The sequence below is a fragment of the Myxocyprinus asiaticus genome, chromosome 48, assembly GCF_019703515.2.
Source record: "Myxocyprinus asiaticus isolate MX2 ecotype Aquarium Trade chromosome 48, UBuf_Myxa_2, whole genome shotgun sequence".
Lineage (NCBI taxonomy): Eukaryota > Metazoa > Chordata > Actinopteri > Cypriniformes > Catostomidae > Myxocyprinus > Myxocyprinus asiaticus.
The window spans coordinates 16222806-16245624 of NC_059391.1; the positions used below are offsets into that span (position 1 = coordinate 16222806).

Genomic DNA, 22819 nt, shown 5'->3' on the forward strand with positions numbered 1-22819 from the left:
CAAAATATTTGTTACTTCCTGGGTGTCACAATTGTACTTTTTTGGGAGAACATACTGTGGTAACAGTGTTTTTTAAGTTAATATTTAAAAAAAAAAAAAAAAATCAAACTGAATAACAGTTCATTAAACAGATAAAACAGATTATGTCAAAATTATGACACTGTTGTATGATTTTAAATGTTTGATAGCTGAGAAGGTCAACACCAAGGGGTTGTTTAAAACGAACTAATTTTCATGCTATGTTGATTTTAGGTTAGATAATATTTTATCTAACATATCTAATAGTTCTCACTCCAAAAAACATGGGATTTGTGCCTTTATTTATTATTAGTTTTAAAGCAATGGTATTCCAAAGTGAACAGTGGAAACTGACAAGTTCAGTAAGCAAACGTGAATGAGAATTTTGGGCCCGGGGGGAATAATTTAACTAGCATAGAACCCACAGCCTGATTTTATGCTGGTGTACAGAAATTACATGGAGTGAAGCAATATTCCTTCCTCCCTGAGCATGCAAGGACAGCCCTGCCCATACATGCCTTTGTATGCCAAGTACAATGAACAGGCAGGAGGAACAGGTTTCTTGCCCAAAACAATGTGCTTTTCATTGCCTCACTGCCTAAAAACAGCCACACGTCGCAAAGTGACACAGTATCGTGTCAAGTATTTCATGATGCCATGGGTGTGCATAAGGAGTACAGAGCATCCATTCATATATCGACACTTGTCAAAAATCTTTTTAAACAGTGTTAGTGACATCTCAGATTTCTCTAATTTGTGCTTTGTTCACACTGTACAAATTAGATTTGCTTTTCAAATCAGAGTTTTAGGAATGACTGTCCGCAATGTCATATTGCAAAAGAGAAAAACGGTTTGTTCAGATAGTGTGGTCAATATCCTGTGTGTTTACATTGGTTGCTATAGTAATGACTTTGTCAATTGTTCATTCAACACCTGAGGACATTAAAAAAAAAAAAAATCACATTTGTTACTAAACGGATTTCAGCCGCAAATGCCTGTATGAACAAAGCCTTATTTAGTCAATAAAACATGGTTAGTAATGCATTCTGGCTATCACTTCTTCAATAATGTGCAAAATGTGCAGGTGTGGGGTTATACCTTGTCCTCCAGGGTACATGCAACGGAAGGCTCGTCCAAGCTCCTCAGCCTGAACTCTACCTGCAGGGGTCAGCTCACCCCCCCACTTCAGCACCAAGAGCAGAGATGGGCCCTCCTTTAAAGAGTCTGATATATAGAGAGAAACTTAACTTGTATCCATATAACAGAATGTATACTGAAAACTTGCATACAGTACATGTAAGATCATATATTTATAGTGTCAACACAAAGTCTTTTCATGCATTACAGGCACTCTTGACTCAGTGACAAAATAATAACTAGAGAGGAGCGTACAAATGCATCATGCATTGCAGTGCGCCAATTTGACAACATAAATTCAATTAGAAAGAACTTAATTATTGATTATAATTACTATACTAAAACCCAATGTATTATGTTTTCATTTCTTATCCAAAACACAATTCTGGACCTATTTTCAGACCTATTTTAAATCCAGATCCTCGATCTACATCTAATGTGAAAGCATCTGATTGATTGTCCATCCAGTTATATTTGTGTCATCTGCATATTTTTGCAAAGAATTACGAATCAAACTAAAATAATACCATTGAATCAAACTAAATTCTGAACAAATTTCAACGTATTATGATGCATCACATCATTGTGCTGGTGGGGGTGTGGTTAAGCACCGGTTTGTGAATGGAGAGCGAGTTCGGGAGATGGGAGTGGTAAGGATTCTCACCTGGAGGGAATTATTTCTAACAGCTGTTTCCTATTGCAGTTAGAGCTCGAGAGGTATTAGAGTAGCCAGACGCCAGAGGAAGGGATCCACATAAAGTGCCGGACCACGTAGAGTGCAGTTGATGTATGGGAGCTTCACGGCCAGGCTGAAGAGCAGCAGTTTACCAGTTCGCTGAAAAACGCTTCTTTTGTTTGTTACGTTAAAAAGTGTGATACGATAAGCTTACGTGGTCCGCCGAACCAACTCCCGCTTCCTCCTTCCCACACAACAAGAAACCTGTTACAGTGGTGCCAAAACCTGGGACTTTGGAGGAAGGATACATCGTCATGGAGTCCTCGCCACTGGCCAAAGTCATCAACCATTGCCGGCATCCACCAGGCTCAATATCAGGCCCTGCTTGAGCTACGCGCTGGTCCAGTCTCAAGCAGAGGACTGGCAGGTGTTATGGAGCTTATTAACCCCAAGAGGGGTCTTTCGCCATGACTGCAGCAACTCCCCAATCTTGCTCGTCATGATGAGATCACAATATGATCCGGAGGCCTAAATTGAGCTGTTCGAGTGAATGGCCAAGGCGTGGAAGTGGCAGAACACCCAGTGGGCAGTCCGCCTTCTGCCACTGCTGACTAGAGAAGCCCAACTCGCAGCTCAACACCTCCCAGTCGACAACCTCCTGGAGTACGAGGATCTGAAGACATCTTGCAGCAGGTCGGCCGCAGCCCGGAGCAGCATTGCCAGCGCTTCCGCTCGCTGATGCTTGGTGAGCATGGCCACCCATTCGCCTTCTCCCAACAGCTCTGATGCCTCTTGGAGGTGGCTGCTGGACGGACAACATGATGTCGAGGCCATTGTCGATCTGGTGGTACTGGAGCAATTCGTTACCTGGTTACCGAGGGGGATGGCGAAGTGAGTCCAGTGCCACCGCCCGGCGTCGCTCGAGGAGGCAGTTCAGCTGGCAAAGGACCATATGATTGTGTATCCGGGGGTCGTTGAGCCCCCGGCTTCTTCTTTCTCTCTCTCTCTCTCTCTCTCTCTCTCTCTCTCTCCCTTCTCCCCTCCTTCCTTCCCATCCCCTTCTTCCCGTCCTGTTTCTAGTCCACGGAAATGGGGAGTCCCCACTCTCAAACCAGTTCCCCATGCTTGGGGATTGGTATCTTGGACAAAGTATCTTGGTTTGTGGTTTGAGATTTGCTGGGGAGGCAGAGCCGGGGCCGTTTGCGTCAGCTCCGCGTTAGGATGACGTGCGGGAGGGGGAAGTCTCAGCTTCCCCAGCCCTTAGAAGATTCCCTGCAGGGGATTTCCCTCTGGACAAGACCCTTAGGCATGCCTTTGATCAAATGAAAGTGATTGATGGTCAACGCCTCCAGCCAGATATTGCACTCGCATATCCGTATTTTTCAGTTATTAAGGATTGGTTGTATCAAGTGACACAGGACACTCAGACAAAGGTAGATACAACCCAATTGTTAATACCATGGAGCCATCTGGAAATGTTATTCCAGACAGCTCATTATAATTTAAGGGCGGTCACTTAGGGCAGGAAAAGACACTGAACATCTAATTGCCCATTTCTATTGTCCGGGCATTCGCGGGGATGTTCGCAGGTGGTGTGCGGCATGCCGTGAATGTCTGCTGGTGAATCTGCCAACCACCCCAAGAGCGGCATTCTCAAGAATGTCAAAGCCGGCTGTATAATAGGGGTACTCAGCTACGAGAATTTACACCGGGTGATAAAGTTCTTGTATTACTCTCCACAGAGCTCTAAATTACTCGCCAAGTGGCAAGAGCCCTTTGAGATCACACGACAGTTCGGGTTTAAACGAATGGATAGAGGTGTAGCACGTCAGATTTACCACCTCAATCTCCTAATGTTGAGAGGCGGTCCCCATGACTTTGGCAACGGTGATTCCAGAGAGGGAGGAGCTCGGACCGGATGAGAACTTAAAAGCCACAGATCGAATCCCCCCGGTTACTTGTGGAGACCACCTCTCCGTCACAAGTCACAGAGGTTGCCAGGTTGCAAGGAGAATTCTCCAACATGTTCTCGCCTCTTCCCGGTCATATGAATCTCATAGAGCACCATAACGAAAAGACCCCAGGGGTAGTGGTACGCAGTCGTCCCTAACGATTACCCGGGCACAAAAAAAAGTGGTTGGAATAATTAAAGGCCATGCTAGATATGGGGGTAATAGAAGAATCCCACAGTGACTGGGCCAGCCTGGTGGTGGTGGTTCCGAAGAGTGATGGTTCGGTCCGGTTCTGTGTGGATTATAGAAACGTCAGTGCATTGTCTAAATTTGATGCGTACCCAATGCCCCGGATTAATGAACTGCTCGATTGGTTAGGCGCAGCTCGCTTTTATTCGACACTGGATTTAACAAAGGGATATTGGCAGATCCCCTTAACTCCCATGTCCCGTGAAAAGACGGCATGTTCCACGCCGTTCGGACAACACCAATTTATGACAGTTAATTTGGTTTTTTCGGGGCCCAGGCTACATTTCAGCGACTCGTGGACCGAATCCTCAGACTGCACGCTGCATACGCCGCTGCCTATCTGGATGACATCATTATTTACAGTAATGATTGGCAGCGGCACCTGCAGCATCCGAGTTGTGCCATCTACTTTGTACTATTTTTGGTGGTAGTACACAGCCCCTTAAAGCTGCAGACACCCTCTGTATGGTGCTAACAGCCTTTGGAAAGGGGCATGATGCATCAGTGTAGTATTCTTTGATGATTCAGAGTCTTGGTGACAGGGCCTTAACTGCTCTTAAGAAGTTATGGGAAAGAGATTTGAACTTGGTATTGGAGGATGGGGAGTGGGAGAGAATTAAAAAACATTTTTAGAACTATGCCTAGGGATGCAAGGGAACACCTTATTCAGTTTAAGATTTTGCATAGTTTCTACTGGACTCCCTCTAGATTGTTTAGGCTTGGTTTAAAAGACACATCTACCTGCTGGTGATGTCAGTTGGAGGATGGAGACATAGCTCATGCTCTGTGGTTCTGCGCTAAGATTCAAGAATTCTGGGTTAGATCCAGAAATGTATCTGTGAGGTTTTAGATATTCAAATTTCATTCTGCCCCAGACTATGTATATTGGGTGATGGGGCAGTTATTAAAGTAAGTGACATATATAAAAGCTGGGTCCAAGCTAGAGTAATTATTGCCAGGCAATTCTTAGAGAATGGAAGTCAAAAGGCACTCCATCATTTCAAGAATGATTCACAGAATTGGGCAGGGTGGGGGCATTTGAAAAGATGTAAGGGTTAGGGCTCTGGGTTAGGTCTTACACGGGTCTCTGATCTACCGGATTCTGACTGGTCAATTGCACTATCTAGTGGTTTGGTAATTCTGAATAATAACCATTAAGTTTTATCAGATCGGTCATCTTGGTATGGACCCTTTTCACAGACTGTGATGACGCGTTTCCGCCTAATTTAGCACCGTAATTCTAGCAAACTTTTTATATTTGCAATTTTTTTTATAATTTTGTTTACATTTAGAAAATTATACTTTCTATTATTTTGCTTGCCATTTTTTTCTTCATTTGGAAAGTTGTGGAAACGTAATAGTGGTGTTTTTCTTCTGATGTTGTAGAAAATGGGTAAGAAAAAATGATATTTGGTGTGGTCTCCCATTCACATCTATCAAAATTTTTCCTGTAATTGTTAACTTTTGGAAAATGGTCCATTACATGCCATCTTTCCTACTTCTCGGATCACTGTGCCATCTCTACAAGTAAGCTAATAAAATAATTTCAACTCAAATCAATATTTCACATGCATTTATTCATTTATCAGGCAAGTAGTCTTGTAATAAGCTGGATAATATGCAGTCAGAAGGTCATTATATAAAAACAAAAAAACAAAAAACACTAACAGAACTCTGATGCAAACCAGAGGTGGAATTAAGCTGTTCAGCAATTTACTGTATTTCTTTTCATATAATTACATAACTTTAATACAAATCAATGTTTCATGTCCATTTATTTATTTACAGCATTTGGCAAGTAGTCTTGTAATAAGCTGAATCTTGAGGGGATAGGGGTCATTTTCACAAAATAAACACCAAAAGAACTCCGACGCAAACCAGAGGTGGAATTCAGGTGTTAAGCGATTTCTTTCTTTTCACATAATTTCAACGTCCACTTATTTATTTATCTGGTAATTTACTGTGTAATAGATAATGCACAGTCAGAATGTTAATGTATAGAGCCTTATTGCAAAGTGTTACCATATTTTCTTTACATTATGCATTTCTAAACATACTGTATATACCTTCCTCTTCACTTGATGCTTTGGGCTGTCCATTTGGCAGATAAGTCAACTGCACTTTTCTGTTGATCCCTGAGAAATGGCCGTACCTGAAAGACAATACACAGGGTGGGGGACATAGACATACCAACCCCTCTTAATAAGCATTCTCCCACTGAAAAAACACAGACAGCACACATCGGTCATAGCACTAGGCTCAAACTGCTAGCAGGTGCTCAGTGGTTTCCATGTTTCTGGAAACATGTGTCTGGGTGACCTTCCCAAGCTGGCAGGGGTTAATGTATGCCATACTAGGGCTGTCTCTAGGGGAATGACAGGCTTTGGGTAGAATAAAACGTGACAGTCTACAACACTGCCATGTTTTAAAGTTATTCAATACAGCAGACACTGGGCAATTCTGGATAGATGTTTTCAATTATTTAATGAAAGATCTTTTAAAAAAAGTAGTAGTTTGGTGTATATTTACAACCATTTGTTCTGCTGCATTAAGTTTGATCATCCCAAACCAAAGCTCTTCCCCAAGCACCTGTTTCCTCAGTTAATCTATAACCCTGAACAACTGATAATGTGTTGATTAGGTGCCTGATTTGAGCTCGGTGAGAGGTGTAAGGAACACGAGAGAATCATGAGAGATTAGAAACACTTTTAAAATGGCATGCAGATGCCACACAGAACTGCAAAGGGATCCATCTCCAAAATATGATAAATGTCTGAGCGCTCATTAATATGTCAGTAATTTCGAAAAAAATCTCGGGTTAATGAGGGTTATGATCCACTTTGCCTGCTTTCTAAAGAGACATGATGGTGCGCACTGATTATCATTCAGGCTGGATTCCCTTTGGAGAGACCGGCCGAGACACAAAAAGGGACACAGAGAGAGAGAGAGAAAGGGAATGAAGTTAAGAAACTGATCCATATGAGGACATCTAAGGAGTCAAGTTCACTCTACAGTCAGTTACATACAGTCAGCACATGTATTTCTTTACTAGACAAATTAAAGTATCCATTACGGTCATGCCTCAAATAATAGACTTAATAGCAATGTGGTTGAGGATCCTTTGGATTTACCTGGATTTCGGAATAAATTAGTCTACAATAGACAAACAGCCTAAAAACAAGAATGATACATTTTCAGTGTAAACATTCACAGTATAATTTATGTAGAAAAGACCAATTTATGCAGAAATCAAGGTAAGGGTTCATATACTTTGGCCTGCTGCTGTAAATATTTTGGCTGATTTGATCACGTTTTTAGCTTCACTTAAAAGGATAGTTCACCCAAAAGTGAAAATTCTCTCATCATTTTCTCACCCTCATGCCATCCCAGATATGTATGACTTTATTTCCTTCTCCAGAACACGAACAAAGATTTTTAGAAGAATATTTCAGCTCTGTAGATCCATACAATGCAAGTAAATGGTGATCAGACATTTGTAGCTCCAAAAATCACATAAAGGAAGCATAAAAGTAATCCATTTGACTCCAGTGTTTAAATCCGTATCTTCAGAAGCAAAATAATAGGTGTGGGTGAGAAACAGAACAATATTAAGTCCTTTTTTACTATAAATCTCCACTTCACTTTCACTTTCCGATGTGAATATGAAACTAAACAGACACAACATGTGACTTTAAGATGTAAAAGTGAAAGTGGAGATTTAGAGTAAAAAAAGGACTACATTTTGATCTGTAAATCAAAAAATTTGATTGCAAACATTACATTACATTGTACTACATCTTTTTCCAGAGACCGATTCTTTTGGTGGGCTGCTGAAAGCATGAAATTTACTTGCTTTTCCCCGTCTCATACAGTTGACATCACAGCTCACACTCAACCGCCCACTCGCATGAAGTTAGAAACAAACTTAGTTCGCATCCTTGTTTGACAGACAGTAAAAGACGATAAGACTTTTTAAGAAATTTACTACACTTCACATGCATATCTTGTAATAAAAAACAAACAAATGGGAACTCTTGATTTTGCAGTCTTGTGTAATGGTTATTTAAACAATATTGATTACAGCAACGTGTTAAAAACTATATAGTGAATTAATTTGTAATGCATCATTCATGATTCATCAATCTAAAATTATGCCATTTTTAAAACAGAAGATATAATTTGGTGAATGATTATGAAAGTGATTATTAGGTGAGTAAATTAATTAACACTTTTTTATTTGTAGAAATCAAGGAGCTCATAAATAGTAAAATAAATAAAATATTCTAAAATAGAATTAGTAGTATTTGTATTAATGTACACCTGCTGTGAATAATCATTACAGCGGGTCAGCACTAAGGGATAAAATTAATTAGTGTAGTATAAACTTGATAGTGGATGTCAGGATTGGACAATTTATGAAGTTTTATTTTGCACTGAAAGACTACTTGCCAGCATATGCAGCTTTTAATTGTGCTAATTGTCACTCTATTGGGTCTGGTGTAAAATTCCATCAGTAAGATATTTACTTGACTATTAACGGGCACACTTTGTGTTGTAAAGACCTAATTTTTCTGCAGCTGTAGAGCAAGTCACATCACAACTGGTGCTAAGATGGTGCCTACTTCTACGGTAGTAACTGCGCAAACTGAGCAACGCAATAGAGATGAATGGAAAAGCTAACTGATAGGGTACTTTAGAGCTCCTTGGTTTAATCCATATCTTCTGAAGCGATCCAATCGTTTTGGGTGAAAACAGTCCAAAATGTGACTTCTTTTTCACTATACATCTTGCCATTGCAGTCTCTAAGCACAATCATGATTTCAAACTCGATTACACTCCCTAGTGCTTGACACATGGGGCGTTTTCCAAACTGTATTTTTACACCCATGAAGGGCACTTCGCGAAGGGGACACCACTTGAAATGTCGTTCCAAACAAAAGTAGGAAAGTAACATTTTTTCATAAAGAGCCCTTTCAGAAGACTTTTAGTGAAGGCTAAATTTAAACTGTAATGCCAAGTTCCCTTCAGAGTGACCACATCAAGAGCTTTGTCTTTTATAGTGAGTAGGGCATAAGGATGATCACTTTCGATTGGAATTCCCCCATGAGCTGAGCACTAAATGATGCTAGGAAGTGTAATCGAGCTTGAAATCATGATCGCCAAGGAGACTGCAAATGTAAAGGTTTATAGTGTAAAAGGAGTTATATTTTGATCTTTTCTCACCCAAAACCAATTGGATCGCTTTAGAAGACATGGATTAAACCAATGGAGTTGTGCGGATTACTTTTATGCTGCCTTTATGTGCATTTTGGAGCCTCAAAACCTTGGTCACCATTTACTTGCATTGAATGGACCTACAGAGCTGAGATTTTCTACTAAAAATCTTTGTTTGTGTTCTGCAAAAGAGTTAAAGTCATAAACATCTGGGATGGCATGAGTGTGAGTAAATGATGAGAATTTTCATTTTTGGGTCAAAAACCACAATATATGCCTGGGAAATATATTTTTTGTAAGACACTGTTCTCTAAAATGTAAAAAGAGGACTGAGAATTTTCTGATAAGTGTGCAGCAGATGGAAGGGAGGAAGGAAATGGTGACATCTGAACAATCATGGAGAGTGATTCCAGCACATTTAACAGATGATTAGAGACAGGGGATGATGGTGTGTGTACATTAGCTGTCCCCAAACTCACAGGGTTGTAATGGAGGAAAGGGCAGCACAGCTATTTCATTTTTGAATAGCTTACTCACATCTCCAAAACAGTCTTCAGCTGTTCAAGTTTGGATTTCTTCTCCTCGATCTCACAGTCATTGTGCTGGACCAGTTCTGCCAAGAGCTGACGAGCAATGTCCAGCACTTCCTGCCACACATCAAATAGTGTTTTAAGACTTGCTGATAAATTAATTGAAATAAATCGCAACTAATCGCATATATAAATATTTACAATGAAAAGCCCCCAAATAACAATAATTTAATATATAACGATTAAATCATTCAATTTAATTAATTATAAATATTATACATATACAGTTTATATTAAATATGATAATTAAAAAAATACAAATGTATTACATTCTTGTGGCAGACGAGTTAAGCATTGATAAGACAATACAAAAAGTGACTTTAGAAGGCAATATATTGTTTATTTCCATATTATTTAACATATGTCTATAATTGGCCTACAGTTCACAGCAATCCATTTTGTAATTTAATCTGTCAATGAATCAGAGATAGATTTTATAAGGTCATTTTTAAGGACGCGTCAATGTACACGTGTCAGACTGCTGCATTGAGCGTCTCACTTTGGTTGCGTCACATCATAAACACAGCGTTTTTAGGTCGCTGTGTCAATTTATAGGAATAGTTCGCCCAAAAATGTAAATTCTCTCAAGATTTACTCACTCTCCTGGCATCCCAGATGTGTATGACTTTTTTTTTTTCTTCTGCAGAACACAAATCAAGATTTTTAGAAGAATATCTCAGCTCTGTAGGTCCTCACAATGCAAGTAAATGGGTGCCACAATTTTGAAGCTCCAAAATCCACAAAAAGGCATCATAACAGTAATCCATATGACTCTAGTGGTTAATTTCATATGTTTAGACATGATATGATATGTGTGGGTGAGAAAAAGATCAATACTTAGTAATTTTTTATCTTAAAATTCTCCTCCCTGCCCAGTAGGGGGCGATATGCACGAAGAATATGAATCACCAAAAACAGAAGAAGGAGACAGTGAAAGTGAAGTGGAGATTGACTGAGCACGGAGGATCATTTATAGCAAAAAATGGCTTAAATTTGTATATGTTTCTCACCCACACCTATCATATCGCTTCAGAAGATATGGATTTAACCACCAGGGTTGTCTGGACTACTTTTTGTTGCCCTTATGTGGATTCTGGAGCTTCAACATTTTGGCACCCATTCACTTGCACTGTGAGGACCTACAGAGCTGAGAAATTCTTCTAAAAATCTATGTTTGTGTTCAGCAGATGAAAGAAAGTCATACACATCTGGAATGGCATGAGGGTGAGTAAATGATAAGATTATATGAGTTTTAGTTTTAGGTTTTCATAGTGACGTATAATCTTGACTAAATTAGCTTCTGCTAAAACAATATTTCTGCAGATATTCAGAACAGCCCTAAGCCTAAATCAACTGATTACATGGTTCACTGTCAAACTAAACCCTAAAGACACTTTTGATATGATCATTTACTAGCATTCCTATCTTATTGTGTGTGTTCATATCACACACCGATGAATCCCATGACTGTTGCATTCCAACGATTTGTAATGTTACAGTGCTGTGAAAAAGTATTTTTTCTGATTTCTTCTATTTTTGTATATTTATCATACTAAATGGTTTTAGATCTTCAATCGAGATATAACATAAATCAAATGCAACCTGAGAAAACACAAAATACAGTTATTTTTTATTGAAGCAAAAATGTTATCCAACACCTATATCACTCATGTGAAAAATTAACTGCCCGCTTAAATTTAATTTTAAGCTGGTTGTGCCACCTTTAGCAGCAATAACTGCAACCAAATGCTTCCGATAACTGGAGATCAGTCTTTCACAACACTGTGGTGGAATTTTTGCCCACTCTCCTTTGCAGAACTGTTTTAGTTCAGCAACACTGGAGGATTTTCGAGCATTTACTGCCCATTTAAGGTCCTGCCACAGCATCTCAATCGGGTTCAAGTCAGGACTTTGACTAGGCCACTCCAAAACTTTAATTTTGATCATCAAGGTGTATTTTGGCAAAATTCTGACAAGCCTTAATGTTCTTCAGAGTTAGCAGTAGTTTTCGCCTCGCCGGCCAGTTTCTTCCTGATAGTGGAGTCATGAACAGTGACCTTTATTGATGCGAGAGAGGCCTGCAGTTTCTTGGATGTTGTCCTTGGCTTTTTTGCGACTTCCTAGATGAGTCGTCGCTGTGCTCTTGAAGGAATTTTGGAAGGTCGGCCACTTCTGGGAAGGTTCACTACTGTGCCAAGTTTTCTCCATTTGGAGATAATGTCTCTTACTGTGGTTCTTTGGAGTCTCAGAGCCCTTGAAATAGCTTTGTAACCCTTCCCAGACTGATGTATTTCAATCACCTTTTTCCTCATCATTTCTGAAATTTCTTTTGATCTTGGCATAGTTTGCTACTAGTTTTGTTGGACGATATATTGTCCCAGAAATATTTGCGATAAATGATATTATTGTCATTTTAAGACCATTCTATGACACTGATCTAATGATAATATAATAGCATAATAATGCAAGTACACCCTTTCAAAGAGCAATGAACTTTTAATTCTTAAAAATATTCAGACATTGCAATTTTAATGTAAAAAAAAATGTAATCAGGAAGGCCCCTCTCCATCTCCAACTGTTTTTTGTTCCCAGCTTGGAAAACTGGATGGGATGGTTATGGTTTAGATGAGCTTTTTTATTCCCACTTGTCATTGCCACTGTTTTTAAACAAAGTTGACATACCGGCTCGTTCATGTTAATGGGCACTCCTCTCTAATTTGGCTTAAAGCCAAAATGTTCCCACACCGGAGCTGTGGAATGCAGTTTTGAAAGTCCATTTGGACTTATTCTTCCAAACTTTCTGGCTGGAATTATGCAGTCGTCTGGAAAAACACTTATTAGCCTCAAGTAACATGTAATCTTCACCTGTCGATGTCCGCTCTGTGTGTGTGGAGGAGCTGCCTTAGCCCCATGCCTTAGCCCCACCTCCGACACAGAGAGCAGACGAGAGGACAGAAGCAACACGACTGGCTAAAATGTTGGTGACATTCACTCTTATGTAAACACACATGCATGTATACAGAATGGGCAATATCGAGGTCAGCAAAAATGATCAACGTCATGTCCATATATCGTATGATAAGTCGGTAACATAATTATCATGACAGGCCTACTACTGGGTGAGACCTTTTAGCCAACTTCATGCAGTTGAAAAAGTTCTATTTAGGTGCTGATTTGATTGAACAGGGCTGGCATTAATCAGGCCTGGGTGTGTCTAGTGCAGCTGAACCCCATTATGAATGCAGTTTCATAGATTTGAGGATTTAGTAACACTTTTAATAAAATAGTAATACTTTTTCACACAGGCCCAGTTGGTATCGGATAACTTTTTTTGCTTCAATAAATAACATTAGCATTTAAAAACTGTATTTTGTGTTTACTCAGACTGACTGCTTTATGTTAGATTTTGTTTGAATATTTGAAACAACTTAGTAAGAGATATACACAAAAACAGAAGAAATCAAGATGGGGCAAATACTTTTTCACAGCGCTGTACATGCAGCCTGACAGAGACAGTTCAATCCTGCTAGACATTTTGACTCAGTGGTGCAAATTTCAGGCCCGGTGCCTGGACTGATGATGGATAAATCTAAAATGGATAAATCACTTTATTTCTTGCATTCATTCTAGCCATGTACTATCCTAGTATGCAACTGAAATTTGGTTTTGTACTTGCATTTGTTCTCTCTCAAATTAATCACTTCTACCAGTATTATTTTGATTTATACATCTTTGAATGATAGTGCCTGCTAAATAAATAAATGTTAATGCAAGTAGCACATGCCAGTAATGTATACAAGAACTGCTAACATTACATTTATACCACTTACAGTATATAACTGTATGACTTTGTATAATATAGTTATTTTTGTAAACTAGTAGACCTACCTGGAGCTGTTTTGGTTTCTTCAGTTTGAGTTTCCCAGTCTTATAACCGCCATATTTTTCAAACAGATCAAAAAACCTGAGAGAAATAGAATACGTGAATACCAGAGGAATATAAATTATTACAAGGATACAGTCTTTGACACTCTAAGATACTTACAGGGCATTTCTAACCTCCATCTTCATCTTCTGTTTGGGTGTACGGTCACCATGACGAATTACAGCAATAACACAACGGAGTTCCATCCTTCAGACAACAAAATGTATAATCCTTCATGTGTTCCACTTTACGAACAAAAACACTATGACAATCAGTTTGTTTTTATCTTTGTTTTTAGTAATGCACAATCTACAAAAAAAGAGCTATAAAAGAGCATAAAAATGTATAAATTTAGGACAGAGCGGAACACCCACATGGTTCCTGAGGTAGTTGGGACGATAGGGATGTCCTCTGCTTCCATGGGGATAGACCAGGGGATGTGGAACTGAGGAGCCAGCTCTCGCATCACCATGTTCCTGAGGGTAAGATATCAATGTAAAAAGGAGAGTTAAAATATCCAAAGATTTTTGCAATTGCAACTTCTTAAAAACTGAATGTATGTATTAAAAAATATATATTTTTATTTATAGGATTATGTTTAAATGCTTGAAATGAGTTGCACAGGCAAATATAGTGAACGGCAACACACCTACCCCAGGACTTTGGCACAATCATCATAGTATTTCATGGAGTTCTTTACAAAGCTGAAACCATTTACATCACAGACGAAAGAGTGCCCGTTTGCTCGGAGGAGGTCAAAACCACAGACTGTTTGCTGTGTTGGAAAGATGTTATCAAAAAAACACCTTCTGAACATACTTAGTCCATAACTATTGACAATCCATTTGTCTTGAACGCAAGAGTTTTACCTTGAACGCAAGACACACTTTTCTGGCCACAAGTTTCTCCATTGCGGTGAGCATCACTGGATAGCGAATCTCCTTCCCTTCACTGTCTCTCTCCACTTTCCCATCTAGAGCAGGAGACTTGCGGGCCTCAGCATGAGCATAATCAGGCCCTACTGTGTAAACCTTCAACACCAATCAAAAATTAACAAAGAAAACTTGTTGCTTATCCAGCCCTCCTTATAGTGTCCATATGTAAATGGCTAGCACCTTCATATAACACACTAAGCACGTTTACATGCACGATCTTACACTGATTATGCCTAATAACCTGACATAGGGGCCGTTCACAACTAACCAGTTTTGCGTCCATCTGCACTGCTTTCCCATTGTTTTTCTAAGTAAAAATAAGCAAAACTTACGTCTTTGACCATTGCGGCACATCTCGCTGTTTTTACACTGTTTTTTTCGACACTGTTTTGGGTTAAAAAAGGATGTCAACTTCTTAAAACACATCTCATCTTGTGTTCTGTTTTTGTTGTACCTTTTTTCAGTGCAAGAACCTGTACAGTCTTAACAGCCCCTTAAATGTTTTTCTTTTATCGGTGTAAGGTCATAAATGTTTTAAGCAAAACAATTATCTGCACACGTAGATTTTTGCCCATTATTCAGATTTCACGTTGCATGTAAACACCGTTACAGGCATTGAGTGCATGTCTATTAAATGTTTTGACATCAAAACTGGAGAAAAACCCAATTATTTTAAATGTCGTAAACACGGTTTCCTTGCGTTTTCAGGTGTTTAAAATTAGCTAATTTTGGATAGATATCAGCATACTGTTGTGCATGTAAATGCACTCACTGACATTGAGAGTTAAGTATGTAGTCTAGTGCTGTTAGTCAATTGAAATATTTAAACGCGATTAATTACATGATTAATCATTTTATCTATTAAAACCTCATCATCCACAATTTTGTTCATGCTATCCACTTTGCTACAGCAATCGTGAAGTCATATTCACATGATTCATGGCGTTTTGAACTCCACATGAAAAGTGCTGCAGAAAACGTCTTGTTTTGTTTTGAGCACACAATGATACTTAACATGAACTGTCCGGTAAGAAAGAAGCACAACACGGCGCCGGCACGGAAACACTGATGTTTCACTTCAGCGAGTCAATCCAATAGCTACATGAGAGACTCATGTAAAGTGGTTAGTACCTACCAAAAGTGGTCCAAGGAAGGACAACCGATGAACCGGCAACAGGGTCATGGGCATCCAAGGCTCAATGATGTGCGTGGGGTGCGAAGGCTAGCCCGTATGGTCCGATCCCACAGAAGAGCTACTGTAGCACAAATTTCTGAAAAATGTAATGCTGGCCATGATAGAAAGGTGTCAGAACACACAGTGCTTCGCAGCTTGCTGCGTATGGGACTGCGTAGCCGCAGACCAGTCAGAGTGCCCATGCTGACACCTGTCCACCGCCGAAAGCACCTACAATCGGCACGTGAGTGTCAGATCTGGACCATGGAGTATTGTAAGAAGGTGGCCTGGTCTGGTGAATCACTTTTTCTTTTAGATCATGTGGACGGCTGGGTGCGTGAGCGTCATTTACCTGGGGAAGAGATGACAGCAGGATGCACCATGGGAAGAAGGCAGGCCGGCGGTGGCAGTGTGATGCTCTGGGCAATGTTCTGCAGGGAAACCTTGGGTCCTAGCATTCATATGGATGTTATTTTGACACGTACCAACTACCTAAAGATTGTTGTAGACCTCGTACACCCCTTCATGGCAATGGTATTCCCTGATGGCAGTGGCCTCTTTCAGCAGGATAATGTGCCCTGCCACACTGCACACATTGTTCAGGAATGGTTTGAGGAAAATGACAAAGAGTTGAAGGTGTTCACTTGGCCTCCAAACTCCCCAGATCTCAATCCGATTGAGCATCTATGGGACGTGTTGAACCAATAAGTCTGACCCATGGAGGCCCCACCTCGCAACTTACAGGACTTAAAGGATCTGCTGCTAACGACTTGTTGCCAGATACCACAGGACGCCTTCAGAGGTCTTGTGAAGTCCATGCCTCGACGGATCAGAGCTGTTTTGGTGGCACGAGAGGGACCTACATGATATTAGGCAGGTGGTTTTAATGTTGTGGCTGATCGGTTTAAATACCTGGTGTAAAGAGCGATCTGTCTCACCTGACCACATGTGATTGCATCACTCATAAATACCAGGTGTTAACAGAACTAGAAAAACAGACAAACCTTTACATCTGTGCCATCTGTGGGCATGAATTCCTCATAGATGTAAGATCCAGTCTTTCGTACGGTACTTTCCGGAGAATACACACTGCTTCGACTGCCAATCTACAGGACAGAAGCCATGAGTTTCACACCATAAAAATCTAAAATTATTAAGCGTAGCTGCAACTATAAATGTTGTACCTTTCTAAAGAGACGCTGGCTTCCCCCTCCAGCCGAGGTTGGATAATAGATGTAGACGTTGTGGTCCTCTGCGGAGACAGGTTTCTCCACAAAGGGCTTATGAAATACTTCTCCATTTACTTCCACATGGTCCTCACTCTCCACCAGGTTGCACTCTGACATCGCAAAGAAGTCAAAATGTCTCAACCTTTACAATCTATATTTGAGGAACTTAACATTCAAGTCACTGCTGATTGCAGTCATTTTTGAACACCACACAAAACAGGAACACATTAATAAATAAGGGAAATCTGACACCAAGTAATGGATTAACATGTATTGATATGAGTATAGTGCCAAAATGACGACCTTTACCCTCTGGTCTGTCAGGGTTCCGGTTCAACACTGCATAGCGTGGAAGATCAATGCCCTCTTCCTGTAGAATCCTGTACACTTCCCTCCTAAAACAAATTATATACCAATGAACTCTATTATATTTTTTGTAAAGGGTTTTATTATCAAGATTATTTTATTCATTTTATATTACATTATCCACACCTGTCCTGAATGAAATACTGCATGTTGAGGTCGTTGATCAGGAGAGGGTTTCGTAGTTTGGTATAACTCACTGCTTTGTCAAGGGGAAACCCTTCAAGAAGAGACAAAACAATAAAATACTGATCCATTCCCAAGATTTCACATTATTATTCTACTACTTGAATTTAACTAAACTGAATTACTTTAATTCAAGATAAATTTCCAAGCTAATGCTGCCTTCAAGTCAAAAGTTTGGCTAAAAACAATTAATAAAAAAAACAGATGGGTTGGGTCAGGTCATGTTTCATATTTCTTACTCTCCTTTAAGACAAAGACAGGAAGCTTTGTTTATTTATTTATTTATTTGTAGGCTTTTTTGCCTTTACTCATATAGGACAGTACAAACTGACGTGGGGGAGAGAGAGGGGGGGAATGGGATTGGGACTTATCCCATTCCGGATTCAAACACGGGTCCATGAGCCAACAGCTCTTACAGTATATGTCAATTGTAGTCAGCATTCACAATTGCACCTTAATTATGACCAATTGTAAACACAATCATTCCAACATGACTTGAAGTCTGCATAAAGAACACTGAGACAACACGGCACATCTAAACGTGAAGCTTCTATGGTGGCGTGTGAAACTGTGATGTCGGATACCTTTGGAATGGAAGGAAATGAGGCAGTCAACCAGGGGCCACTTCTCCACTGATTCATTGAGAATAACTTCCTCTGGAAAAATCACCACTGTGATGTACTCAAACTTACAGAGCCTCTCCATAATTTCAGTCATTGGTTTGGATTTAGACTTCTTAGTCATGGAACAAATCCCCACCACGATCTGACGCTCTGACTGACAGCAGAGGAAGGGAATGTGTGTTAGCTTTGTAAAATTTTGAGGCTAGATACAGCCTTTGAAATCTAGCTAATGCCTTTATTTAAATGCCATTGACTTCTGCAAATTGTGACTCAATCTGTACCTTACATGTTACCTGTAAGACTAATTAGCAATCCTTAAACAAACAATCCTAACCCAAACATCCAGGTTTCACTTCACTTCATCTCACCATCCATGACAATTTTAACAATAACTACATAAAGTAAAAGTATCAATGAAAAGTTCCCTCATGGTCCCAAATTAAATTAAATTCAATTAAAAGGTTACATTTAAAATTTTAATTAAATAAAATAGTTTCTGTTATTTTATTTACTTTTTTATTTAATATTTTTATTTTGCAGTCCCTTTCATTTGTTGCAGACTTTTCACTGTTATTATCTGTACTACCATTATATTACATAGAGCCTGCTGTCAATAAATGTTTAGATTTTTTTTTTTTTTTTTTTTTGTTAAAAAGCATTAAAAAAAAAAGATCCATGAATAAATAAAAGAAAAAGAATTGCAGCATATCTATAAGGCATTTCTTACCTGATCCTCATCATCCTCCTCATCTCCATAAGGCCCTGAGATGTTCCTCATGTCTCGGTCTTCCAGTTCTCTGCTGTCACCATCCTCACATCCAACCAAAAACATGGGGAGTCCACAGTTACTCATCCCTTGCCTTCTTGACTCGGACATTTCTGTTGAGTCTCTGTCAAACAGTCAAATCCTCAGCACAGCATCTCGCGCTGAATCTCAGTGGTGGAACCATTAATCCAGTGAAATGAAGGTGCAGAGGTGACTTCTAAGCCAAGGTTGACATAAATACTGACAATGTGTTTAGGCCTTAAAGATTTTGGTGTCATCCTTCCAAGAGAAAGCCAAGAACAGGTTTTGAGCTCATCCTAAATAGTGTCCTGACAGAATTGCCAACTTCAGGTTTCTATCTGCAATAAAAAAAAAATCCAACATTCAATATTACATTATGAATGGTAAACAAGTAGGCAATAGTCTTTAAAATGCACTAAAAGTCAACATGAAACATCCTTAACTTCCATCATGTGGGCTAACCATTTGCACTTGTGTGCATTCACAGAGTATGCTCTTCTTTAGTTATGCAAGTCCCGTTTACAGTTATAGCAACATTTCTACAGCAATGCTTTGATGTTTCATATCTTCCAGTGTGCTGAATGCATCGGAAAGAATGCAGTGCAGACTGTTGGCGACATATCCTGTATATCATTATCATATTTCCATACCCATGCTGATACAGTTCTGTACAAGCCACAGTAGGTTGCCATAAGGTCATGCTAGCTATGCCTGCTAGCTGTTCCTTTTAAATAAATAGAGCACTGTTGCTCACTCTTAACTATGCAGAGGCTAGTTTTTACATGGTGAATAAAACTTCCATCAAAATTAGAGGTGCACTGATACTACTTGGTAGAACTCGTATCGGACCGATACTGGGGGGGGGGGGTAAATACTCGTACTCTGTATTGGTGTCATCATTTCATATTTCCCAGTATGAGTACATTAATATAACGACGTGATTGCATGTGTGCATAGTGCTTCTAAGACCAGTTTGAAAACATGAGAAACATTTTAATATGTTTAAACCATTTAAATCTAGAACATCAGTTTTTTTTTTTGTTTTTTTTATCCATCTTTACCTGATATAAGTGGTTTATATCACATGCAAACACCTTCTCTCTCTCTCTCTCAAGTGATTGGAGTTACTGTCTGTCACTTTACTTCAGCCCAATAACAACACTGTATGAAGCAATCAAACAGATGTCGAACTCAGTCAGGCTCAACGCAACAAAACCAAAACAATCAATCAATAATAAAGCTGCACTGTCCTCTCCTATACGTGTTAGCTGGGATACTTTTAAAGGTACGCTACACTCTATTAAAACAGTCCTGAACAGTCATTTTTAAATACTGAAAACGCTAATATGGACAATATCAAGATATCAAATGTGTATAGAATGGCATACGTTTACAAACACAAAACTACTTGTATCGGTACTCGTATCAGCCGATACACAAATCTAAGTACTTGGTACTTGAATCGGCCTTCAGAAATTGGTATCGGTGCACCTCTAATCAAAATATCAAGATATTAAACATTTCATCTGATGTAACTTTGTTTTGCGGTTTGTAAGAATACTACAAGATAGCAAACACAAGTACATTTGTGACAGTCCATGTGTAATCTAGGAGCCAATAATAGCCCCAGACCCCTGGCAGAAGTGAACCTGGGGAGGGTTGAGAGACTTGGATCAAATGTTGCAGTCCATGGCTTTCAAAGATAACTCATCACAGCATGGATGTGTTGACAGGGAACATTAAGTTGAGAGGAAGCTGTCACAAGCGACCCAGGGTCAAGGAACACTAACAGAGATAAACGAACTCATAAATAAATGTTACCATCAGTTACAGTTAAAGCTACAAACCAGACCACAGTCCAATATAATTCAAGATAGTATGAAGATATAGCTCTTTTGAATGCTTTTTGATGATCTTAAATTAAACACAAAGCAGAAGTCTGGGAATATAGCATAATGCACCAGTCATATGTACTATATTTATGGTGCTTTTTGTTTTGATTGGAGCTTGACAGCCTGTGAGCACTATGAACTGTTAACTGAAAACCCTAATAAGATGACTTCACTCCACTCAAGTAAACTTGATCCCTCAACTGAATTGAGTACTGGCATCTCCAAAACTTGTGGAATTAAGTTCACTTAATTTAGAACAAATAGAATGAACTTAACTATTTAAGTTGATGTAACTAGATGCAAGTAGTCTAAACTCAGATTTACTATCTAAATATTGTTGTTTCTATTTAATCGTTTTAGTTGAATTGATACAAATTTAGATCACACAATCACACAGCTCAAATAAAGATTATAACTGATTCTATGCAAATCATTAAATAAAATTATTTCCCTACAGAAATGCATCTATTCCTGTACTTCAGTTGCACATGCACAAAGAGAACTGAGATAATGTTAACAGGGTCCAACTTAACCAGAGGGGATACGGATCACCCTAATGGTGTCATCACATGAAACAACTATTTGCAAAAAAAAACACAGATAACATTTCAAAAGAGCTAAAACCTCTATCAATTCTTAATAGCAACTATTAAAAAGGCCCCATATGTTCCCTTTGACCAAACAATATGTAAGTATTAACACAGGTAGCTACATTTTGTACTCAACTGTTTGAGTTATTAACACTTCAGTCTATAGGTTTTTTAAATAAATAAGTTCAATGAACATATAGGTATTTGAGATATACACCCAAAACTTGACATTTCAAGTAATGTTTAATTAATACAGCTTGATTTTTCCAGTAATGACAACATTATTGTTTACATTGCTGTAAAATGTAGAAGATGGGTTTGGAAAAACATGATGATGAGTAAATAATGACAGAATATAAATTTTAAGATTAAATATACCTTTAACATGCACATCACATCTAAAACCAAGACAAATTTCTGAAAATAAATTCTGTCAAATATATTTTTTGACAAAGATATCACACGTGTGTATCATACACTGGAAAACATGTTTCGATATATCTGCCTTTTTCTGCAGAGCCTGGCCTGTGTTTAGCAATCTAGTTTAAGTGTTAAGCAAACATGTCAAAGTCACTAGGTATCCAAGTATGTAGCATTCTACATACATTATGAAAACGTCTAACATGTTTAATAATTTTTCAGCCTTTAGTTGACAACTTTAGTAATGTTTATGTCAGAAGGAATCTTTGATTTCTGCTACCTTGGATCAGAGCCAGTTTAAGGCAACGTCAATGTCTTGCGGTATTGGAAACAGATCAGAGACCAAAATATATCAGCAACATATGCCAACGTGATCCCGTGCCCGTGATGATGAATCCAGCAAAACACGTTGTCAGAGAGGTGTAGAGACAGGACCCAAACGCAGAGGAAACTGTTCAATAGGATTTATTTCAACCAAAAAATTTCCTTTTCAAACTAAGCAAGCCCAGGCAATGGTTTCCCCCGACACGCGGGCAGAAATGAGTTATCCTCCTCCAACAAATGGGCGATGATCACGGGCGAAGCAGAAGGTAACCACACTTCTGAAACACAGCAGCAAAACATTCACATAGACAATCACAATAAAAATAACAATAACAATGATCCGACCTCGGACATGACACACGAGGGGATTTAAATAAGCGGGGAAACAAACAAGGGTCAGGTGCTGCTCGCAGCTGAAGGTCGTAATGATCAGCGTTCCCATGGAAACAATCAGGGTTCCCATGGAAACGCTGTTTCAGCATGACAGCGGCACCTGAAAGAGATAAGAGCAAAACGTAAACACGCTTTGACAAAA

At 39.2% G+C, this 22819-nt stretch overlaps 1 protein-coding gene across 14 annotated transcripts in view; it reads right to left on the reverse strand.

Annotated features, from left to right (window-relative positions):
- The window catches only part of LOC127437180 (inositol hexakisphosphate and diphosphoinositol-pentakisphosphate kinase 2-like), a 50172-nt gene that overhangs the window by 23750 nt on the left and 3603 nt on the right, over positions 1 to 22819 (reverse strand). For 4 of the 14 annotated variants that reach the window (XR_007896544.1, XR_007896543.1, XR_007896545.1 and 1 more), the window contains exons 1-15: positions 20643 to 20778; positions 18999 to 19396; positions 18233 to 18425; positions 17592 to 17682; positions 17409 to 17494; positions 17055 to 17209; positions 16875 to 16976; positions 14631 to 14792; positions 14415 to 14536; positions 14136 to 14237; positions 13882 to 13968; positions 13725 to 13800; positions 9784 to 9893; positions 6099 to 6184; positions 1117 to 1242 (exon numbers count right to left, since the gene is read on the reverse strand). Coding sequence is in view for 11 of the 14 variants with exons in the window: in XM_051691941.1 (XP_051547901.1) it covers positions 1117 to 1242; positions 6099 to 6184; positions 9784 to 9893; positions 13725 to 13800; positions 13882 to 13968; positions 14136 to 14237; positions 14415 to 14536; positions 14631 to 14792; positions 16875 to 16976; positions 17055 to 17209; positions 17409 to 17494; positions 17592 to 17682; positions 18233 to 18425; positions 18999 to 19148 (1648 nt within the window). In the remaining 3 variants the exon portion in view is untranslated. Of the gene's footprint in view, positions 1 to 1116; positions 1243 to 6098; positions 6185 to 9783; positions 9894 to 13724; positions 13801 to 13881; positions 13969 to 14135; positions 14238 to 14414; positions 14537 to 14630; positions 14793 to 16874; positions 16977 to 17054; positions 17210 to 17408; positions 17495 to 17591; positions 17683 to 18232; positions 18426 to 18998; positions 19397 to 20642; positions 20779 to 22240; positions 22367 to 22819 lie in introns of those variants that run through there. The other 10 variants (XM_051691933.1, XM_051691935.1, XM_051691932.1 and 7 more) reach the window with 6 other exon arrangements.